Below are 21,616 nucleotides of genomic sequence, written 5' to 3'. Positions count from 1 at the left end.
CAACTCATTAAGAAGAGTTATAAGGTTATATTTCATTTTGTTAAGAATCACATTGCTAACAAAATGCAGGAAGCTCTCCGACAATGAATGCAGGATTATGCTAACTTGGTTGCCCTCATGGATGGTAGACTCATTCAACTCCGCCACATTAAAGTGGACCATCATGTCGAGCACATGTTCACGAACAGAGGTGCCTTCTTCCATTTTGGAGTTGAACATGTATTTAAGAGCCTCATGCATAAGCTATTCAAATGGTTGTCCAAATATCCTCCATAGAGACTCCATGATCTCACGTGCTAAGACCATAGGCTCATGTTTCTTGGCCAAGACTTCAGAAAGGTTTGCCAAGATGTAGGCTCGGTCCTTCTCATTTGCCCTTGTCCATCGCTCGTGTGTCTCCCGAACATTTCGAGCGACATTAGGAGCTAGAATAGGAGGATAAGCCTCCTTGAGAGCGAACATGAGATCCTCGATGATCAGGATCATCGTGATCATGTGTTGCCATGTTGCGAAATTATCGCCACTTAGTTTTTTGGAGCTTAACAATGCCAACATGGCTGTTGCCATTTTGAAAAATAAGTTGCTAAAAATACTAACAAAACTTTATTAAATTAGCTAAACCACTTTTAAAACCAATCAGTTTTGCAAAACAGTTTCAAGTACCCCAAGTTATAGACTTGTATTTTGCAATGATGTCCCAATGAGGCAGGACAAATGTCATCAGTGGGGTGATCAGTTGTCTCTTCGCTGGGATGAGACATTCTCAACCATTAGGCAGAACCAACTCTTGGAACTGAACCTAACAGCCACCATTTTCAGTCCAGAATCGTCAACCTTTAACTATTTCGTGTAAGTGTGACCCATCACTTTTGGTGCCAGAGTCTCGCCCTAATGAGCCCACCGTAGGGAAGAAGCAAATTAGGATAAGAGACTAAGTTACCTTATCCTCTTATAGGAGATCAAATAAATAAATGCACAAAACTGCCATCCTTTAGGGGGACACTCCTATGGTGCCTCGAGGCGACGCACAGTAACTTTATTCAACCTAACAAGGGAGACCGAGGGATATGCTGTCGCACTTCCCGCTCCCACTTACTATGAACACTCTCTCCATCCACCTTGATATTGGCCTACCCAAACACCATCCGTTAGGGGGATATGCCAAAGGTACCACTAGATTGAGGGTTGATCTCACGGTGTGGACTATTTAGGAGAAACGTGAAAGGTTTAAGGGAAGCATCTTATGCCCTAAGTACCTCCCACTAAATGTTCTACCTAGGCTTCATTAACCTAGACAATCCAGCTACTGATTTTAGTCTAAGTCATCTTTTTAAACTCTGCTCATAAACAACATTCGTCTATGAAATATGAACAAGTTCAAGTAGTCACATTTAAACACTTTAATAGACTGTCCTTAACTTGCATGCATGCATCAAATCTATCTAATTCACCTTTCCAGGTAAGTTCCCAGGTAGGAGTGTTATGTTTCCATCAACTTAAATACCCCAGCCTAGACAGAACCCGCCTTAGACAAAAGGTCCCTTATAAATAGATTTGTTACACTTTAATTTTTTATTAGCCAATTTAATCAATTAAAAAATTAAAGCCTTAGGGTTGCTAATCATATTAGAAACGCGATCTTAGGTCTATGTGATCCAAGTTTTAAATACTTTAAAACCATGAATTAAACCTAAGTGAGCATGCATGTCTTTCTTATGTCTTTTAGTTCTAATTTCTCTTTAACTTTTAAAAAGAAACAACTAACACCATTGCGTACAACGAGGTGTTTATAACACTTATAAAGTAACCTATGTGTCATGCTTCATGCAATGTCCGGTCATTACTATACATAACTTTTATATAACGCGTAACAACCAATCAAACAGGCTATCATTCATCCCTATACTATAACAATTATAATATAAAGATGATGCATGTCAATGCTTTTTATGCATGCATAAATATAATTCTTATATTATATGATGCATGAGCATGCACTTACATAATTAAATTATGCTTCTCTAAATTATAACAATTACAATAAAGACCTAAGGTGGGATTTACTATATGTGCATACCATATGACATATAAAAAATATACATCGCATGTAATAAATAAAGGATTAATGGACCAGGATGAGCCTTTACAAAAACTGAAATGAAATAACCCTATCTATTACATTTTTCATCGAGCAAATCGGTTCATAGGCGAACCGGGTCTTGAACTGCTAGGAGGACTCCATCATGTAGTAAACACCATAGGTAGACGATCGTCCAGTGCGCACTAGGAGATAGAAGCAAAAATAAACGACTGCGTAGGCGACAATGAGGCTGCGAAGCCTGATTGTTTATGTGGTTGCTTAACGCGGCGACAGGTAAACGATTTATCTTGTGTTACTAAGAAATCATTTAGTCAATTATTAAGCGATGAAGCTTGCTGACCTAAATGATTGTCTAGTGCGCGTGCGTGTTAAACAATACATGAACATCCCATCGTCTACACGACCTGATAATCAACGATCGCGTACCCGATCGTCAACACGATGTGATCAACCCTTGATCGCATACCCCATCATTTAATCGATGCGATCAATAGTGATCGCATACCCCATTGTCTGCACGACGTGTTCAACGGCGATCGCTTACCCCATCGTTTGCATGATTCGATCAACCCTTGATCGTCTCCTTCCTTGAAGAACCACAATGCTTGCACCGATCTTCTTCATGAACGACTCAAAACTCAAACAAACTTTGAATACAAACTCGATAACGATTATTAATGCCTGAACGCATGGGCCTTTATAAACAATCGTAAATGTAAAAGAATTAAATCAAACTGAGGTTAATCATCCATGAAAACATCCATTAATTCGCACATTCATAGCAATTTAACAATTAAACAGTGTAGAAATGCACCCACCAAGAACGTATATGTAATTCGTTGCAACAATTGAAATTGGAGTATCAGAACCTAGCTCTGATACCAATTGAAGTATTTTGTAACGAAGAGTTCCATGAGCGCGTTCGGATCGCTCCAATTTCACCGTGATCGAAATATACCATATACATTTAAACGCACAGTTATGAAAATAAACAGTAATTAACGGCATGCTTTGAACAAAAAATAACAAGGGAGAGAGTTCTCATACCAGTTGAAGACGCTCTTCAAGCTTTAGAACTCAACGCAGCGGAAGACCTCTACCCGATCAACAAACACCTAGTAGATGCGTCAGCTACAGCAGCACGAATAACCATAAACAAACGAACTTAGTGGGGACGACATCACCAGAAAAAAGCCCTAGGTATTCTCGGAGTGAGAACCCAAAGCGTGGTCTTTGGTGAATTTGGTAGAGGTAGCAGGAAGAACTAATCGTGTAGACGTTAAGCAAGTGGGAGAGAATAAAAAGCTATCACATAACTAAATGCTTATCGGTTAGAAGAAACTATACGATCGTGTAGATTTTACTAAACGGTCGTTTAGAAAAAGGTAGGCGATCGTTTAGCAAACACGACACACTATACAATCGTTTAGGAAGCTACCCGATCGTTTAGGAACTAGTGTGCGATCATTTAGGCACGAGGTATGCAATCGTTTAGACTCTGAGCGACTATCGTATAGGTTCTCGACTTTAAGCGATCGTTTACATTTCCACACCAACGCAAAACCTTTCGATCTTTTTCCGAACCTTACAAAATGAAACTAAATTTCATTTTTATTCTTCGATTACAATAACCGACACGATTTTCCCACTAACGCATGTTCGAGAGAGATTTTAGGTTAATTATCATATAATTAGCCAATTAAATTATTAATAAATATAATCATATTATATTTTTACCTTATAGTTTGATATCACATATCTACTATAGTAATTTCTCCTATACTTGATATAAATCATATTTATATCTAATTTCCTCCAAAATAATGTATCTCATACATTTAGCCAATTATATCATATATAATTAACCAGTCCAATTATATCATATATAATCGAACTTCTTCTTGTCAATTTGAACATTTCAAATTAACCCAAACACTAATTCTCGACTTTATCTAAGCTACCCAGGGGACCTAATGGACCTATGACTCGAAGCTTCAACGGTCCGTGAATAGCTGACTAAACTCTTTAGCCACAAGATCCATCATTCGTTAACTTTCAGGCATTCTACTAAAGACCAACAGCTGAACTCTTCTTACCACAGATATATTTCTGTGTCCATCAGATATAAACAATCATAAGTACGATGACCTTTCATGGATGCTCGTAAGTACAACTGGGTCATATTACCGTTTTGCCCCTGTAGTTACATCTCACTCCTTAAGTACCACTGATTCTTCTAATGAACAATACAACATGGTCCAACTATGTGTGAACCCTCTTGGGCCAAGAGAAGGTGTGTGGTGCCACATCGTTCAAGACCTGGAATCAGCCCTTAAGGGAGCTATCTATCTACTTACCCCTGCCTCGGGGAAGGAGTGAATTTCATCTTGTGTAACTGAGTTCCCAGCTCCCAAATCAGACGAATCCCTAAAATGGTAGGTTTGAATCGGCGACCTGGCCACTCGCACCCATATAAATCAAAGGACCACCCTCAATGGCAAGAGTTCCCAACTCACTCAAGATTGAGGTCATGTTACGTATGGTCATCCTAGTGAAGTGAAGTCTCTGTCATGAACGGTGTTATATAACGAGACGTTAACACTTCGTGGTCAGGTCTTATACAAACTCTTTGTATAGGACGCCCCCACTCGCATGTTCCTAACACGAATGATCAGGATCAGACCATCTGTGACAAGTCACAACATTTGTGACCATTCCACAAAGCGGGCCACAACCATAGCATTACCAAGATATGGTTTCCCTCCTATATCCATATACTATAGACCATTTTGGTTATCATTGAAGACATGATCCACTTGTATGTCACCACATACATGCTTGAGCCATATACAGATAACCAGGGATTTTAAGTTTATTGGTTTGTGGTAAAGCAAATAAAACATGCAATTGAGCAAAATACAAGATGTGAAGTAAAATATCATATATTATACAACACAAGCGTTCGTACAAACTGTTTACAAACTACAGGACACGAGACTTTAGGGCATCAACCCTAACATATTGATCTTTATTGCTTCCGTTGCATGTTGATACACTTCTTTGTTAGGGCATAAAACCCAACAGTTTCTTATTTTGTGTTTCAGCTGTTTTAAACATTTCTATATTCAGAACAGCTTTTACCTCAGTTGGTTTTATTTTCCAGTTTTGCAGAGCATAGTTTAATACCTTTTGAAATAATGAACACTTCATTATCTTCAAAAGAGACTTTATACTTTTGTTCTAGCAAACATGAGATAGATATTAAATTTCTCGTCATGGCAAGAATATAATAAATATTTTCAAGTAAGATGAATCTATCTTAACTTCATATATCCCATTGCTTTAGCTGAGACAATCTCTCTAGTCCTTACTTTAAAGGTTGTTTTGCCTTTTGTAAGCTGCCTCCAGGAACTAGTTTTCTTAGCGAAAGCGAAAATATGATTAGCAGCTCCTGAATCTAATATCCAGGTTAATTTATCTAATATCTGGTCTCAATGAAAAGTAAATCATATTTACTTTGTTGTGCTTTCTTAGTTTCCTCATCTATGATATTCGTGTTTATTACTTTTAACATATCTATAACTTGTTCATTAATAGAGGTTCTATCCTTTATGTCATGGTTATAAACATCTCAAGAATATCATTCCTAATAAATTGTCCAAACAATGTCTGTCACGAATCCATGATTTCTTTAGCAGAAACCATGTTCTCGAATTTCTTAGCTAGTATATCAGATATATTTGCTAAGATATGGATTCAGGCCTTTTCATTTGCCTTAATCCATCTGTCATATGCATTCCAAACTCTTTGGTTTGTAGATGAGCTGGGAGATTGAGAGAATTCCTCTGATAAAACAAATTTTAAAACATCATCTGCTAGTATTGCATTTATATTCGATGTTGAAAAATTAAGACCGGTAAACTTGTCAGAAGCAAGTAGTTTAGAAGAATTCGGCATATTGAAAACATAAACAAATTCTAATCAGTAAATTACTTTTATATCCAATCAAATTTTAGCAAAATAATAATGCATCCAATTTATTTGCAATGATACTTTAGTGAGTCAAAATAAATACTACCGAGGGGCAGTCAAATACTCCTTCACTAAAGCAAGACATTCTTGATTAAATACTAATTCTAAATTATTCTTATAGTTATTTAGTTGTCGATTTTGGTCAATAACTAACTAACACTAAGTAACTCTTGTAGATGTAACCTTCCATTTTCTTACCTCAAAGGTCGGCCCCAACAATGCTACCAAATTGGAAAACCAAGATTGAGAATGGATCTAAGAGATCCTATCCATTTCTAAAGTTTGAGTTGTTTTGAATCGCATGTTACAACACTCTGAGGGGATAGCCACTGTAAAATAATTAGCATATGTCGCCTAAAAATAACAAGCAGGTGCAACATAGAAATCTCACGGTCCAAACTAATGGAAGAGACTGCAGGATACGTTGACACGCATCTTTCACCAACTTACTATGAACTACTTGCAAACACTTTCCGAATAAAGGTCACTCCCAGGGTGACACGAAACCGAGCATGAATCTTATGATGTGAACTCTTAGAGATGTGAAAGTCAAGAATAACATATCATATATGTTATTAATCTCCCACTGAAGTGTGTTTTGGGTAAATTTTTACTTAGGTATATTTTGGCTAATAAAATAACCTAAGTCTAGGTGATTTTCCAAGTATAACGTTTATATTTGGATTTAACCTACGATGTCTAAGCGATAAACCAATTTTAAGACCTCACATCGCTCATGCATGCTCATAAAATAAGGTTAACAACGCTCAAGAATCGGCTAAAATCCCCAAGTAGCAGGTGTTCCGTAAACTGTCAACTTAAGTACCTCCAGCCTTAGACAGGATTTTAGCCCGGGTGAGTTTGTAACCAAAGTTTTGCAAGATAACGACCTATTTTAACTATTTAAAACAAGCTATTATTTGTTAACCCTAGATGAGCATGCATCTCATCTTTGTTATAGATTTTAAATGTCTAATCCATTTTTATAATACTTTATAAAACATAGATATGTTATACATCCATAACATACATCAAACATTTCAACATTTAATATAACTATTTATATTAAAGGCATGAAACCCTAACACATGCATACTATATATTATAACAATTTATAACATACTTTCCATGCATGTTAGATGCTTCATATGATGGGATTTTAAATCTACATGGCATACTATGTGCACATACAAGATTTATTTAATCATAACATACATTCATAATGCATAAATAATTAAACACACTGATATGGACCAGTTTTGGCATCTTAAGCAAGCAAACAGCCTAAATTATTACAATAGTAAATAAAAATAGTCTCTAACATCCTCTAGACTTCATGAACCGACCCGAACCACTCGAACTAGACCTCTAAGGCTCCAAAATAGGTTGAACCGGTATAAAACTGGTTGGATTGGACCTCCAAACACCCAAACCGGGCGAATCAGTTCTGTTGTCGACTCGTTCATGTGAGCACGTTCTGGGTTGGGATGAAACGCCATGGGAATTTGCTTCATTTCTGGGCTAGCTGAAGAACAGTGTTGATGCTATAAGGCAGAAGCTTCACCTTTGAGTTTATGCTGTTGAGCTTGCTTCGAACTTTCTTTAATTACAACTTAATTGCAACTCTATTGATTCTAACAAATTTACAGACACTTAATCACACATTAAGACCCATAAACAAACAGCCAACTACAACAATTAATACTAGATTGAAGAGAAATCTAATGTCAAATCTGAAATTATCCATATCAGCACCCATTTTCATACAACCTATGAAAATCACCCACCAATCTAAAATTAACACAAATTGAGTGCTTAAATCATGTTCTAATACCAATTGATGGTGTTGACATTCAACATGCAAAAGCAATTAAAATCTTAAACACTCTAATTCCATCAATTTTAATAATCTAACAAGCATGGTCATAATAAAGAAAATCGGATTTCAGTAATTATGCCTTTGAAGAACTTTTCTTTCCTTCAATCCTATCTTGAATCTCCTCTCCAACAATATGTAGACCACCACTTGATCTTCCCTACTATCCTCTAGGACCTTAGATTGGATTGTGGGATCTAAAATGAGATTGAATTTTAGGGAGGATTGAAGAGAAAATCAAGTTTTTTTTTTTTTTTTTTTTTTTTTTTTTTTTTTTTTTTTTTTTTTGTTAAAGGGTTGAAGAACTCTTCTTCAACTAATTTTCAAGAAAATTCAAAATGTATGTCATTTTTTTTCAGCTGATTAAAACTTACTTTAATCACCCTCAACATGCATTTTCATTTCACATTTGATTGACACCAAAACTACTACAAGGATAATGGATTTAGAAGGTGGAAGATGAAGTGGAAGAAGTGGGGAAAACCCACTTCTTTCCAATTCCAAATTTTTATTTAAAATTATAATTTCATTTTTAAATTGCTTTTCTCTAAAAAAAAAACAGTTTTAATTAAATCAATTTTCAAAATGAAATTTAATTTTGAAATATTAATTCACTAATTAATTTCAAAAATCAATTAATCAAAAATAATTAATAAAATTAACTAAATAATTTAATTTATTAAAAATTAATCTAATATCAAATATTAAAAAAATGAAATGCCAAAATCCAATCATGAATCCCTATTCATGTATTTAATATTTAAATCAAATTTAAATATTATCTAATTATCTAATTTCGTTTATTTCGATAATTAAACATTTAATTATATCGTATATAATTAATAATTCTCTTAATTTAAATTTGAACATTTCAAATTCTCTCATCACATTATTCTAAGGTTTAGTCCGCTTACAAGCTAATATGGGGACCTAATAGACCTACAGATTATGGGCTCCAACGATCTGAGATTAACCGGCTAAACTCTTTAACCTAATTAACCAACATTCATTAATTGTCGGGTCACTCCATTAAAATCCAGTAGTTGCACTTCTCTCACTGTAGATATATTTCTTTCCACTTGATTTAACCATAGTCAGTAAGTCAACCCTTCACAAGTTGTTCGTAATAACGGTTGGGTCAAAAACTATTTTATCCCCGAGATTACATTTTATTCTTTTAAGTTCCACTGATTCTCTAATAAACAATTGGTTTGTGATCCACTCATCAAACCGAGTCTCTCTCGACCAATGAGAGGGTGGGCCCCTTGTTCAAGACCCAGAGTCAGTACTAAGGGAACAACCTCTCTACTATCCCTAAAAGCGGGTAGAAGTGAACTCCGTCTTGTAACCTACATCCCCAGCTATCTACCTGGTCTTACCCCTAAAATGGGAGGCTTATTGAGTCGGCGTTGTTGAGCCAACCCTCACCCATGAAAATCTAAGGATAATCCCGAATAAACAGGAGCTCATAGTTAGCTCAGGATTAAGTCAAGTTACCTAGGTCATCGCTTTGAAATAGTAAGTCTACAGTAAACAACGTTATAAAGTAGAGTGACATATTTCTTGGTCTGATCTTATACAAACTCTTTGCTTAGGATGCTCTCACTCGCATGTCTCCACATGAATGATTCAAGATCACATCGTTTGTACTTAAATACAAAGTGAACCGCATCCGATAGTGTTTCACGAATAAGGTACCTAACCTTATCCATATACTATAGACCGTTTTGGCTATCTACTCGAACTTGATCCACTCTTATATCTCCACATAAAGTTCAAGTACTCATGTAGTCATGGAGCTTAGTTTATTGGGTTTAGTTTTTACAAGTGCAATTTACATATTCAATGACAGTTTTATTGAATAAACCTCAATAACTTCATTATTGCAAATAAAATATGTTTAATTTTACAAACTGCGAGTTTTAAGACATACAACTCAACATGACGTTACATGCAAAATAACATGTCCCTATATAGATGAAGGAAGTTTAACTCTCATAAGCAATGGTGTCGCAATTAATTGCAAACGTTTTATGAATGATTCTGCTAAACCATTTTGTATATAAACATGAGTTACAGGATGTTCAATACTTATCTCAATTAACATACAATAATTATCAAAAGCTTTGGATGTAAATTCAGCAACATTATCAAGACGAATGGTCTTAATTGTATAATCAGGAAATTGTACTCTTAACTTAATTATTTGTGCAAGTAATCTTGCAAATGCAAAATTTCAACTTGATAATAAGCACACATGTGACCATCTGCTGGATGTGTCTATTAATACCAAAAAATATCTAAATGGTCAATTTGGTAAGTTAATAGATCCACATATATCACCATGAATTCATTCTAAAAATGCAAGTGATTCAGTCCCCACTTTGACTGTGATGGTCTAATGATAATTCATTAGATTGAAAAATCTTCTGTCTCTTCAATAGATGTCCATTTGAATTCCCAATAATTCTTCTCATTATTATAGATTTGGATGACCCAATCGGTCATGCCAAATTGTAAATATATCTGGATTCATGAACTTTGGATTCGTTATTGCATATGTTTCAATTACTCGTATATGAGTATAATATAATCCAGAAGATAAAGCAGACAACTCTTCTAGTATACGTTTTTTATATGAGACAGTAGATATGATATAAAGATACTTCATATTATTCTTTCTATCAATCTCAATATGATAACCATTCCAACGTATATCTTTAAAACCTAGTAGATTTCTCTTTGATTGATTAGAAAACAATGTATTGTCAATGTAAATTTTGTAAAATATTTTATACTTGGAAGTATTGTATGTATAATTGTATTGTCAGCCAGACATAGATTTTCTTTACTCATTTTTTAGTTACCCAACATAAGAAAATGATCCAGATTTTTTCATTAAAAGAAAATAATTACAATAAGAAAAACAAGATTTGGAATATACAAATGTTAACATTTACTAAGAGAAAAAAACATTAAATCAAGGTATTTTCAAAGTCAAATAAAACACTTGATGTTCTATCAATTCTGTCAATTCTCTCTTCAGAAGATTCAAAGAAGTTCGCCACATCCAAATTTGTCATATGGGACGGGTCAAATATGTCATTATCCTGGTATGCAAAATTTGCTTCCACATTTTTTTCTTTTTCCTTCAAAGATGCTTGATAGAGATCAACTAAATGTTTTGACGTACGACAGGTACGTGACCAATGCCCAATCATGCTACATCGGAAGCATTTATTTTCAATACTTTTTGAGCTCTTATCTTGTGGAGTTTTTCCTTTGTGATCATCATTTTGTGTGATTCTTTTGAAATTTGAATAAATAGAATGACCACCATGAAAATAATGATTATTTCTTTCTCGACCATGACCACGACCTCGACCACGATTAATATTAAAATTCACAGCATCTACTTCAGGGAATGTTGTTGTTCTAGTTGGTCGACATTCATGATTTTTCATCCACGATTATTAAAAGTTACAACATTCATTTCAAGGAATATTGTAGCTCTAGTTGGCTGAGATTCATAATTTTTTTAATCAATAACTCATTATTTCATTTAGCCATGAGAAGACATCAAATGAGTGTAAAATACTTTTAAAATATTTCTCTCGATATTGCTACTGTAAGAGCATATCTGAAATGTAGAAAAATTTCTTCTCTAACATATTAATTTAAAATTTTGGAGCCTCAAATGCATCCATTTACGACGAGCTTTAGAAAGAAAAATTGTTTTCTGATTATCACATTTTTGTGGTATCCAAGTGTATTTTGGCATCAAGCACTAATGACAAATAATTATTACCATTAATATCAAATGCTATAAATTCTAATTTCATAATATTTTTCATACTAACATTATTATAAAATATTATATTTATATTAGAAATTTAATATATATCAAATATGTAAAACAACATTAAATTTGTTAATTATAACAAAGAGAAAAAAACCAACATACCTTTAGGACCTACCTTTAGCAGGAAAAATAATAGGAGCTCGTGTTAATAACGCGTTGTGAACTTGAGGAGTATAACGGGATCACGGATACCAATAAAATACAATATAATATAATAATAAAAAAGTAAATATTAAAATATATTAAATAAACAAATAAAATAAATGAGCAAAATATAAAAAATAAGAAAATTTTCTAAATTCTCCATTTCTTCAATTCTCATGGAATTTGCCCAATGTGTATGTGTCTTCCAAAACTCATCAAATGCCACTATTTATAGGTAATTTGGCAAATAAAAGGAGGATTACATGGACACTAATAATGTGTAATGTTGAAATACATAGACAACGTTTTAGAAAATGATGGCATGACATATGGCTAATGGACACTAAGCATGAGTATCTAATCGACTTCTATTATCAAAATATTTATAATAGCTTTTTTAATTTTTCTCAATTAATTAATGATTGTTAATTAAATTGGTAACGTCGAAAAGTTGTCATATTTTTTTGAAATACGATAATCACCATATTCTGGTAAAAAAATATGTTTATTCGGGCTTTTATGACCTTTTTTCCTCTACCCCTCTTGATTTAGGATAACTATGGTGTCACGAAAATTCATTTTTCGTGTAGTGACGTCAATTTGGAATGAATTATTTTAGATTCTATTTGATAACTGGTTTTTTATTTTTGGTTTTTGTAAATTAAATTTATTTTCTCCTATTTCTTCTAATTATTTACATATTTCTTAAGTAAAATTGTTAAATATTTAAGTCAATTTCAAAAATAAAAACAAGTTTTAAAAAGTTATTTTTTTTTCGTTTTCAAATTTTGGCTTGTTTTTTAAAATCATTGATAAAAAAAATAGATATTAAAAGAAGAAATTTAGATATGAAAATAGTGTATATAAGTTTAATTTTCAAAAACAAAATTAAATAGAGATGCCTTAATATTTCTACTCATAATACTTTGTATTTTTAAAGTCTTTAAAAATCTTGTTTTTAATTATCTAACCCAACATAATAAGAAATTTGAAAAGGGTTTCTGACGCATCAAGCAATCACGACAAACTCATCCCAAGTGCTTTTATAATCATTTAAAATACTAACAATATGTAACTAAACATCAAAATTTGAAATGCACAAATTAAAGGCAAAGGGTTTATTTTGATTTTAATGTTATTTTTTAAAAAAATAATAATATTGTTCCTAAACACATGTCGTAATCTCTAATACCAACTTAATTCTCGTACGCTCATTAATTTCACGTTTAAGATATCTGCTCATCTGTTGAATCTTAAAGCTAATATCCATCTCTACACATTTGTTGCATTAAAAAAACATCCCTTATTATTCATTGTTTGATGATAACAACGTCAACAACATAATAATCCTCTCCTGTTGGAAAAAATAATCCATCTAACAACTTCACCAATCTATCTAGTTGGAAAAAATTTCTCATACTGTGAGAGTGAAACATTTTCTATACTCTCTCAATTTAATGTATGTCATGTAGCATGCTTTTAGGTATAAAGTAAGATCTGGTGACACTAGTATTAGATGAAATATAATTGAATTTGCCTTCATTCATAAGCTTACATTTTTAGGTCAATTGATAATTTAAAAATTAGTGTAGGGTCTAACATTCATGAAGACAAATTTATAGTGTGGACAAAATGAATATGATACTATGGGATTTCTAAAATTTTCCTCTTCAAATTGCAACTTTATTCGTTTTTCGACCAACCTTGTTCAAGAAACGCTTCAACATTAAAAAATAAAAATAAATAAAATAAATAAAAAAAAAATCTTCTCCATCTTTCAATTCATAATCGACGCTGACATTCCTAACCAACTTCTAACCCTATTAATCCAAAACTTTCAAGGTAAAACCCTAATCTACCTTATAACAAAAAATAGTAAATAATAGTACTAAAAAAACTAATTGCTAGTTGTATTTTTTTGAAGATTACAACTAAGTTTTATTTCAAAAACGAAATTACAACTAAGTTTTGTTCAAGTAATTGGAAGAAGGGGGAAAAAACAACAAATAAATAAAAATATAATTTTGCACTAAAAAACAAAAGTACAATTTGATTTTTAATTAAAAAGGTTAAATTCACTTTTAGTCCCCAACCTTCTATAAAAGTAAAAATTTAGTTTCTAAACTTTAGTTTATAACGATTTAGTCCCTTAACTTTCAATTTTGTAACAATTTAGTCCCTATTGTAGACATTGGAGTTAATATTTAATAATATTTCTTGCATAAATAAACCGATGAAGTAATTAAAGACTCAATATTTTATAAAATACAACATCATAAAATAGTAAAAATTGACATCTAATTTTGATAAATTCATTTGCATTAGAGATTAAATTGTTATGAACTTAAAAATATAATGACTAAATTGTTATATAATTAAATTCGTGAACTAAATTATTATAAAACTGAAAATATATGGATTAAATTATTATAAATCGAAATTTAATTTCACAAAAAGTTTAGGACTAAAAGTTTGTTTTAACCATAAAAAAACAAACTAAACAGTTTTTTTAGTCGCTAGTCGAGTCAAGTCAACGGAATGAACGCGTGGGTCCCATTACCATTAATCATACACTCTTTCTCTCTCTCTCTCTCTCTCTTTTTTTTTCTCTTTCTTAATTTTTATTTTCTCTTAAAAAAATTCAATTTATTGACCGATTGGAAAGTCGATTTCTTTGTTTCTTCTGATTTTTCTGTTGTTCACATTCAAGTTTCTCTCCATCGTATAAGCTCCTCAAGTTCGCCATTGAAGGATTTCCATCTCCATCTTCCAAGCTGGAGCTTCTGGTTCGTTCTTTCTTCTTGTTTTTGAAAGGTTTTCTCGTTGAATTCAACAACCCCTTTTGAAGGTTTCTTCAATTCCACCGGTTTTCGACGATCTCTGGTTGATTCATCGAGCTAGTGTGAGGTTTTGTTATAATCGCAGTTGAATTTTGTGGGGTTTTTTTCTTTTTTCGAAGGTGTAGACTCGGTATTGAATTGATAGGTTTTTGTTTAACTGTTGTATTCTGTTTGTTTGATTTTGAATTGGAAATGGGTGTTTGTTGAAGCAATTGGAATTGGAAAAGTGTTGAAACTATCTCCTTCTTTAGTTGGAATTTTGATTGATTATCCCTGTTTGTGAAACGCTATGCTTTGTAATCGAGTTGTGGATTGTTTGGTTGCTGGTTTTGTGGTGGTGTTGTTGAGTTGTAATGGCTTCATCTCTGCTACTGAAACTGATTTGTCTTGTTTGAGAAGCATAAAGCATTCTCTTCAGGATCCTAATGAGTACTTGATAAATTGGGATTTTAGCAACCGTTCTGAGGGGGTTATCTGCAAATTTTCTGGGATTATGTGTTGGCATCCTGATGAGAATAAGGTTTTAAGTATTAGTCTGCCTAATATGGGGCTTAAGGGCCAATTCCCTCCTGGGATTAAGAATTGCACTAGCTTAACTGGCTTGGACCTCTCCAACAACCAGATTTCGGGTGAGATTCCTACTGATATTGGAGCCATTATTTCGTTTGCTACTACTCTGGATCTGTCATCGAATGATTTAACTGGTCCCATACCCGTAAGCATTGCTAATTGTAGTTATCTGAATGTTCTCAAGCTCGATCACAACCAGTTGTCCGGTCAGATCCCTCCAGAGCTTAGCTTGCTCGGACGGTTGACGGAGTTCAGTGTAGCAAATAATCTTTTGAAGGGACCAGTTCCTAAGTTTGGTAGTAATCTGACAAATAGAGCTGATATGTATGCAAATAATCCTGGACTGTGTGATGGTCCTTTGAAACCTTGCTCGTCAACTTCGAATAATCCTCATACTTCAGTAATTGCAGGGGCAGCTGTTGGGGGGGTTACCGTTGCTGCAGTTGGTGTAGGTATCGGTATGTTTTTCTATGTCCGTAGTGCTTCAATGAAGAAGAGGAAGAGGGATGATGACCCTGAAGGAAATAAGTGGGCAAGAAGCATAAAGGGAGCAAAAGGAATCAAGGCAAGCTTTTATTCTTTTTATCTTTGTCAATTTCCTGGACTTGTGTTTGACTTTCTTTGTTCTTTTTTCTTTTCTTTTTGACATTTGTTCTGTCTCTAAGGTTTAACTACATATATGCAGATTTCTGCAGTCGAGAAATCGGTACCAAAAATGAGTTTAAGTGACCTCATGAAAGCAACGAACAACTTCAGCAAAAACAGCATTATTGGGTCAGGGAGAACTGGATGTATATACAGAGCAGTTTTTGAGGATGGAACTTCATTGATGCTTAAGAGGTTACAAGAGTCTCAGCACACCGACAAGGAGTTCTTATCCGAGATGGCTACCTTAGGCAGCGTAAAACATGCAAACTTAGTTCCACTTTTAGGCTTCTGCATGGCTAAAAAAGAGAGGATTTTAGTCTATAAGGATATGCCAAATGGAACTCTCCATGATCGGCTACATCCCGATGATGGTGATTTAAAACCAATGGAATGGTCTGTGAGACTGAAAATTGGGATAAGGGCAGCCAAAGGATTAGCATGGCTTCATCACAACTGCAATCCACGGATCATCCACCGAAACATAAGTTCAAAATGTATCTTGTTGGATGAAACGTTTGAACCAAAAATATCTGATTTTGGTCTTGCAAGGCTCATGAATCCGATTGATACTCATTTAAGTACTTTTGTGAATGGGGAGTTTGGAGATATAGGCTATGTGGCTCCTGAGTATTCCCGAACCCTGCTGGCCACTCCGAAAGGAGATGTTTACAGTTTCGGAGTTGTCCTTCTCGAGTTGGTCACAGGGGAGAAACCAACACACGTCTCAAAAGCACCTGAAGATTTCAAAGGGAATTTGGTCGAATGGATTACAAAATTGTCCGAAGACTCCAAAGTGCAGGAAGCGCTCGATGCTACCTTGGTTGGCAAGAATGTTGATAGTGAGCTTTTACAGTTTCTCAAAGTTGCACAAAGATGTGTCGTGCCAACAGCAAAGGAAAGACCTACCATGTTTGAAGTATATCAGCTTCTAAGAGCCATTGGGGAAGGGTACAACTTCACTAGTGAAGATGAGATAATGATGCCTACAAACTCCGAGTGCGAAACTGGCCTCGAGGAACTAATAGTTGCTCATTGAGTATAGGAAACTCGACATGAAAGGTACCACGATTAGGAAGAGATGGAATGATGATGCAACCAAAATTTGTTTGCTGTTTGTTGGTATTACTATGGTACCATTACGTTATTAATCTTGACGTTTATATTCGTATAATATTCATTTCTCACTAAACTTTTATTCACAGGACATGTCATTGCAAACAAATGTATGGAGGAGGATGCATAAAACTTCGCTGTCAAAGAAGCTTTTCATAGCTGTTCAAGACATCTTACCATGAGAGGTTTGTTATGTTTTTCTTTTATGGGCAAGATTAGTAAATCTTAGTTGGAAAAAAAAAAGTGCCTCTTTTTTTTTTTTTTTTTATTATATATATGTATCCACATATGAACTATGAAAATGATGGTTTTTCTATTGGGCTGACTTCCAAATTGAGTTATGAGGGGAAAAGTGCCTCTTTTTTTTTTTTTTTTTTAATATATTTTCCTTGCATTTATAACTGATTTTTACTTTTTTGGATAGACTCTATTGTATGATATGAATGAATAAAGTTTCAAGTCATAATGTTGATCTTGTACAGAATTGGGAATCATTTTCGTAATTTTTTGCACAATTGATTATTAGTTTTCGTAATAATATTTCAAGAATGAAATATTACCAGGTGTGTGGGGAAGGAAGTCATATGTTAAAAGTTTTCTTTTACTTGAGGAAAACTTTTTAAAAATAAGTGTCAGAACAAAAAACAGCTTAAAAAAAAACCCGATAATTTGGCCCGTTTAGTAATCATTTGATTTTTTATTTTTAGTTTTTAGTTTTTAAAAATTAAACCTAAAAACACTTCGTCCACCTATGGGTTTGTTATATATTTTTTAACAATATTTTCAAAAATTAAGTCATGTTTAAAAACTATAAAAAGTCGTTTTTAGAATTTTCTTTTGTTTTTGGAATTTAGTCAAGATTCAACTCTTTTACTCAAGTGAGATACAAATCATGGTAAGAAATTGAGAAGAAATAAGGTTATTTTTCAAAAATAAAAATCCAAATAGACTAAGGGTGTGTTTACTTATCAGTAAAGGACTTTGAGTGTAATCTTATCGGGAATGAGTTGGCATGAGGATAGATTGTTAAGAGGATAATTAGAAACTCATTGGTGATGTTTACTTTCATATTGAATGGGAATGAAATACGTATGATTACTAGAACGGTCGTTTAAATTTATAATCAATTTAATTGAAGAATATATTACAATAATTAAAATACTTATTTTTATTTAGGGTTGTTTTCAAATATAGTAAAATGAACCAAAATATTTATAAATATAGTAAAATGTCACATAGATATCTACCAATGTCTATCACCGATAGAATATGACATTTCAATATTTGAAAATATTTTCAACAAATTTTGTAATTTAAAACAATTTTCCTTTTGTTTATATATTTAGTTTCTTTTATTTACTTATCCAAATTTTTATATTAAAAAACTTTTAATACCTTAATTAAAAAAATGTATACATGTCTGAAAAACAGATTAAATTATAGAAAACACTCCTAAAGTTTCAAAAATCTCAATAATATCCTTAAACTTTGAAAAATATCTCTACTTTTAATTTTGGATAGACATCGTTAATACTTTGTTTCAAAAGTACTCAAAATCTTTTGAAAGTTTCAATATTACCCTTAGACATTGAAATATAACCTTACTATTAGTAGGTAGACAAAAATGGTTAGTCCCTCATAAATAATTTTGAGTTTCCTTTACCTTACAAAAAAAAAAAAAAAAAAAAAAAAAAAAAAAAAGAAGTTAAAAATTAAGAATGCTTTTGACGTTAATATAGGAATGAAAATTGTCTATCTACACATTATAAGTCATCACCAGCCTCTTCCATCTTCTCTCTCTTTTATTTCAATCTATGGCCTAACATTTTCATGTTTTATTTATTTTTCCTTCTCTTCTTCAATGATATCCTCTATTCCCCTTTAAGAAAGATAGTTATTGTACCACATACTTTAAGATTTTAATATTTCAACAAAGTTGTACATTAGTAGTTGAGGTTGCGTTTATATGTCGTTTGAATCTAATACCAAAGAAAGAGAGACATTGAAAATTTGGGTCATAATTTTGCGTCCAACTAGTAGGAGAGAAAAGAAAAAATATATATATTTACCATATTTGTAGCAATGAAGACTTTGTCGATCATTTTTTTATGGTGTGTTTGGAATATATTTTTCAAGTGTTTAATTTAAGAAATAAGTCATTTTGGAAGAAGTTGAAGTGTTTGACAACCCCTTAAAATAACTTTTCAAGTCTATTTTAATCAATTTTTATCAAAAAAGTGTTTAAATAAAAATGATTTTTTAAAAAAACATTTTTTTCTCAAATCAATCTAAATAGGCTTGTAGTTTAAGTTAGTCTATTTGTTCTAGTAACTAAATGATGTTTTTAATGATTAAAAATGACATTCCTTTGTCGGCTCTTTTTGTATTTGGCTATTCGTTATTTTGTTTAGTTTTGAGGGGAAATTTAAAGTTACTAGACTTGTCAAGCAATTCAATAAACTCAAGGTCCGTTCCATCAAATCTTGTTGTTGTGCTAGTTTTCTCTCCATTTCTTCACTATAATTTCTTTGCCTCTCTTAAAGATATATTTGGAGTCTTAGCCAAAATTCTAAAAACATTTTTTTTTTAAATACAATTTTTTTTTAATTTTCAAAATTTGGTCACTTGGAATTTTAATTTCATGTGTAAAATTAGATAACGTAGTATTTATAAGTTTTACTTTATTAAAAAAAAAATCAAATAGATAAAAGAAACAAAAATAAATAGGTATTGAGATTTTGGGCATTGTATTTGTAATTTAATTAAGGGAAATAATCAATTTATATTCCTAAACTTTGGAGTTGTATTAATTAGAACCTCAAACTAAAATCAATTTAAATCCTAAACTTTCATAAGTGAATCAAATTAACTTGTGGACTAGAGTCTTATTCCTGACGACTTGGTTTGTTGATCTTGTATGTTAGATCGACTTGTGGCTTGTTGATCTTATACATTGGATCGACCTTTGGCTTTTTTATGTTGTATGTTGGATCAGTATTTAGCTTGTTAATATCTTGTATGCCAAATCAACCTTTGGTTTATTGATCTCTTGAATGTGTACACCTCACTTAGAGAACATAGCATGTGAATGTTCTTGAAGTTGAAGTCTTAGACTAATGTTTGTTTCTTTTTTTCTTTTTTTAATTTCAAGAGACTTTGGTCTTCAACAAGTGTTCAATCTTTAGGACTTTAAAGAGTGTTCCAATAGTTGGAGAATTCTCTATAACCTTAAACTTACGAACCCAAAATGAAATAAAAATAAAATAAAATTCTTCTATTTATAAAGTTCCCATGGGGATATGCGGATTACTACTTGGTTTAACATTGTCATTGAGCTCAACTAATTAGGGGTCTTAAACTTAGTTGGCCTTTGGGCCCAAATAAACCTATTTTTGGACTCAATTGAACCAAACCAAAATAAACTTAGACCAAATTAGTTTATTTAATCAATAGTCATGTCGACTTTTAATTAATTTCAAATTTAATCCTTTATAATTTCATCATTAATTTAAAAATTACATGATAGTCTGTGATTAATCCAAATTTCTTATTCAACAGATATATATATAAACTGATTTTTAGCACTTTAACTAAATTTATAGATAAAATAAATTTTTTGTAACGTCAAGAAAAAAATTATGAATTTTAGATTAAAATAAACTTAACTTAATAATAATTAACATGACTTTCCTTCTAAAAGTCGAAGTTTGGATCCCATCCCTGCAACTGTTGTAACAAAAAAAATACTGAGAATATTGGCATAAATGAAATATAATGAACGTGGTCCATTGAAAACCGCCCATTAAATTGGAAAAATCCAAATGTGACCTCATTAATTAAATACACGGTGGGCAAAATCGTCAATTTAAAAGTTGAAGAGGTCAAATTCGGTTAACAAGTAGATGGAAAATTTAATACACAAAACACAATAATTTAAAGTGATTTAAATTATTCAGCTGCTTCATTAACTTTATATCATTTCAAAATTCTTAATTTTTTATTTTTTTTTTAATATACTGACGTTTGATGACCCAAAAACTATATATTATTTTTAATATCACGGCTTAGATGTGGAGATTAAAATAATAATTATAATTTAATTATCTGGTTTCGATACATCCATATATACACACAATTATATATTAAATTAAGTTTAAGGTGAGAATGATAAACCTCTAAAGTTACCTCAATTTAGGTGAAAGAAAAAAAAAAAAAAAACAACAACAACAAAGTCATACATCAATGAGTGCTATAAAATACAAATATTTCATATGAGATAAATAATCCATATCAAATACAAATAAGATATCGATACTTTCCAAATACATATCTGACACGCAATTTGACTATCTATTTTTATGTTTATTTTTCTTTAAAGTAAAAAGATAAGCAAATCATCTAATTTCTCTCATCTAAAACTAGACAACCTA

The 21,616-nt window shown here is 32.3% G+C and overlaps 1 protein-coding gene across 1 annotated transcript; it reads left to right on the top strand.

The window, feature by feature from the left end:
* Nucleotides 1–14,669: 14,669 nt before the first annotated feature.
* Nucleotides 14,670–17,429, top strand: LOC120085936 (probably inactive leucine-rich repeat receptor-like protein kinase At5g48380). The gene is made up of 3 exons (XM_039042263.1): nt 14,670–15,990; nt 16,111–17,132; nt 17,276–17,429. Exons 1-2 carry the CDS (start codon nt 15,145–15,147, stop codon nt 17,107–17,109), a joined length of 1,845 nt encoding a protein of 614 aa, XP_038898191.1. The 5' UTR covers nt 14,670–15,144; the 3' UTR covers nt 17,110–17,132; nt 17,276–17,429.
* Nucleotides 17,430–21,616: the final 4,187 nt, after the last annotated feature.

The sequence above is a fragment of the Benincasa hispida genome, chromosome 9 (assembly GCF_009727055.1).
Source record: "Benincasa hispida cultivar B227 chromosome 9, ASM972705v1, whole genome shotgun sequence".
Classification (NCBI taxonomy): domain Eukaryota; kingdom Viridiplantae; phylum Streptophyta; class Magnoliopsida; order Cucurbitales; family Cucurbitaceae; genus Benincasa; species Benincasa hispida.
Note: the sequence above shows the minus strand (reverse complement) of the source record. Positions and strands in the feature narration are given on the sequence as shown.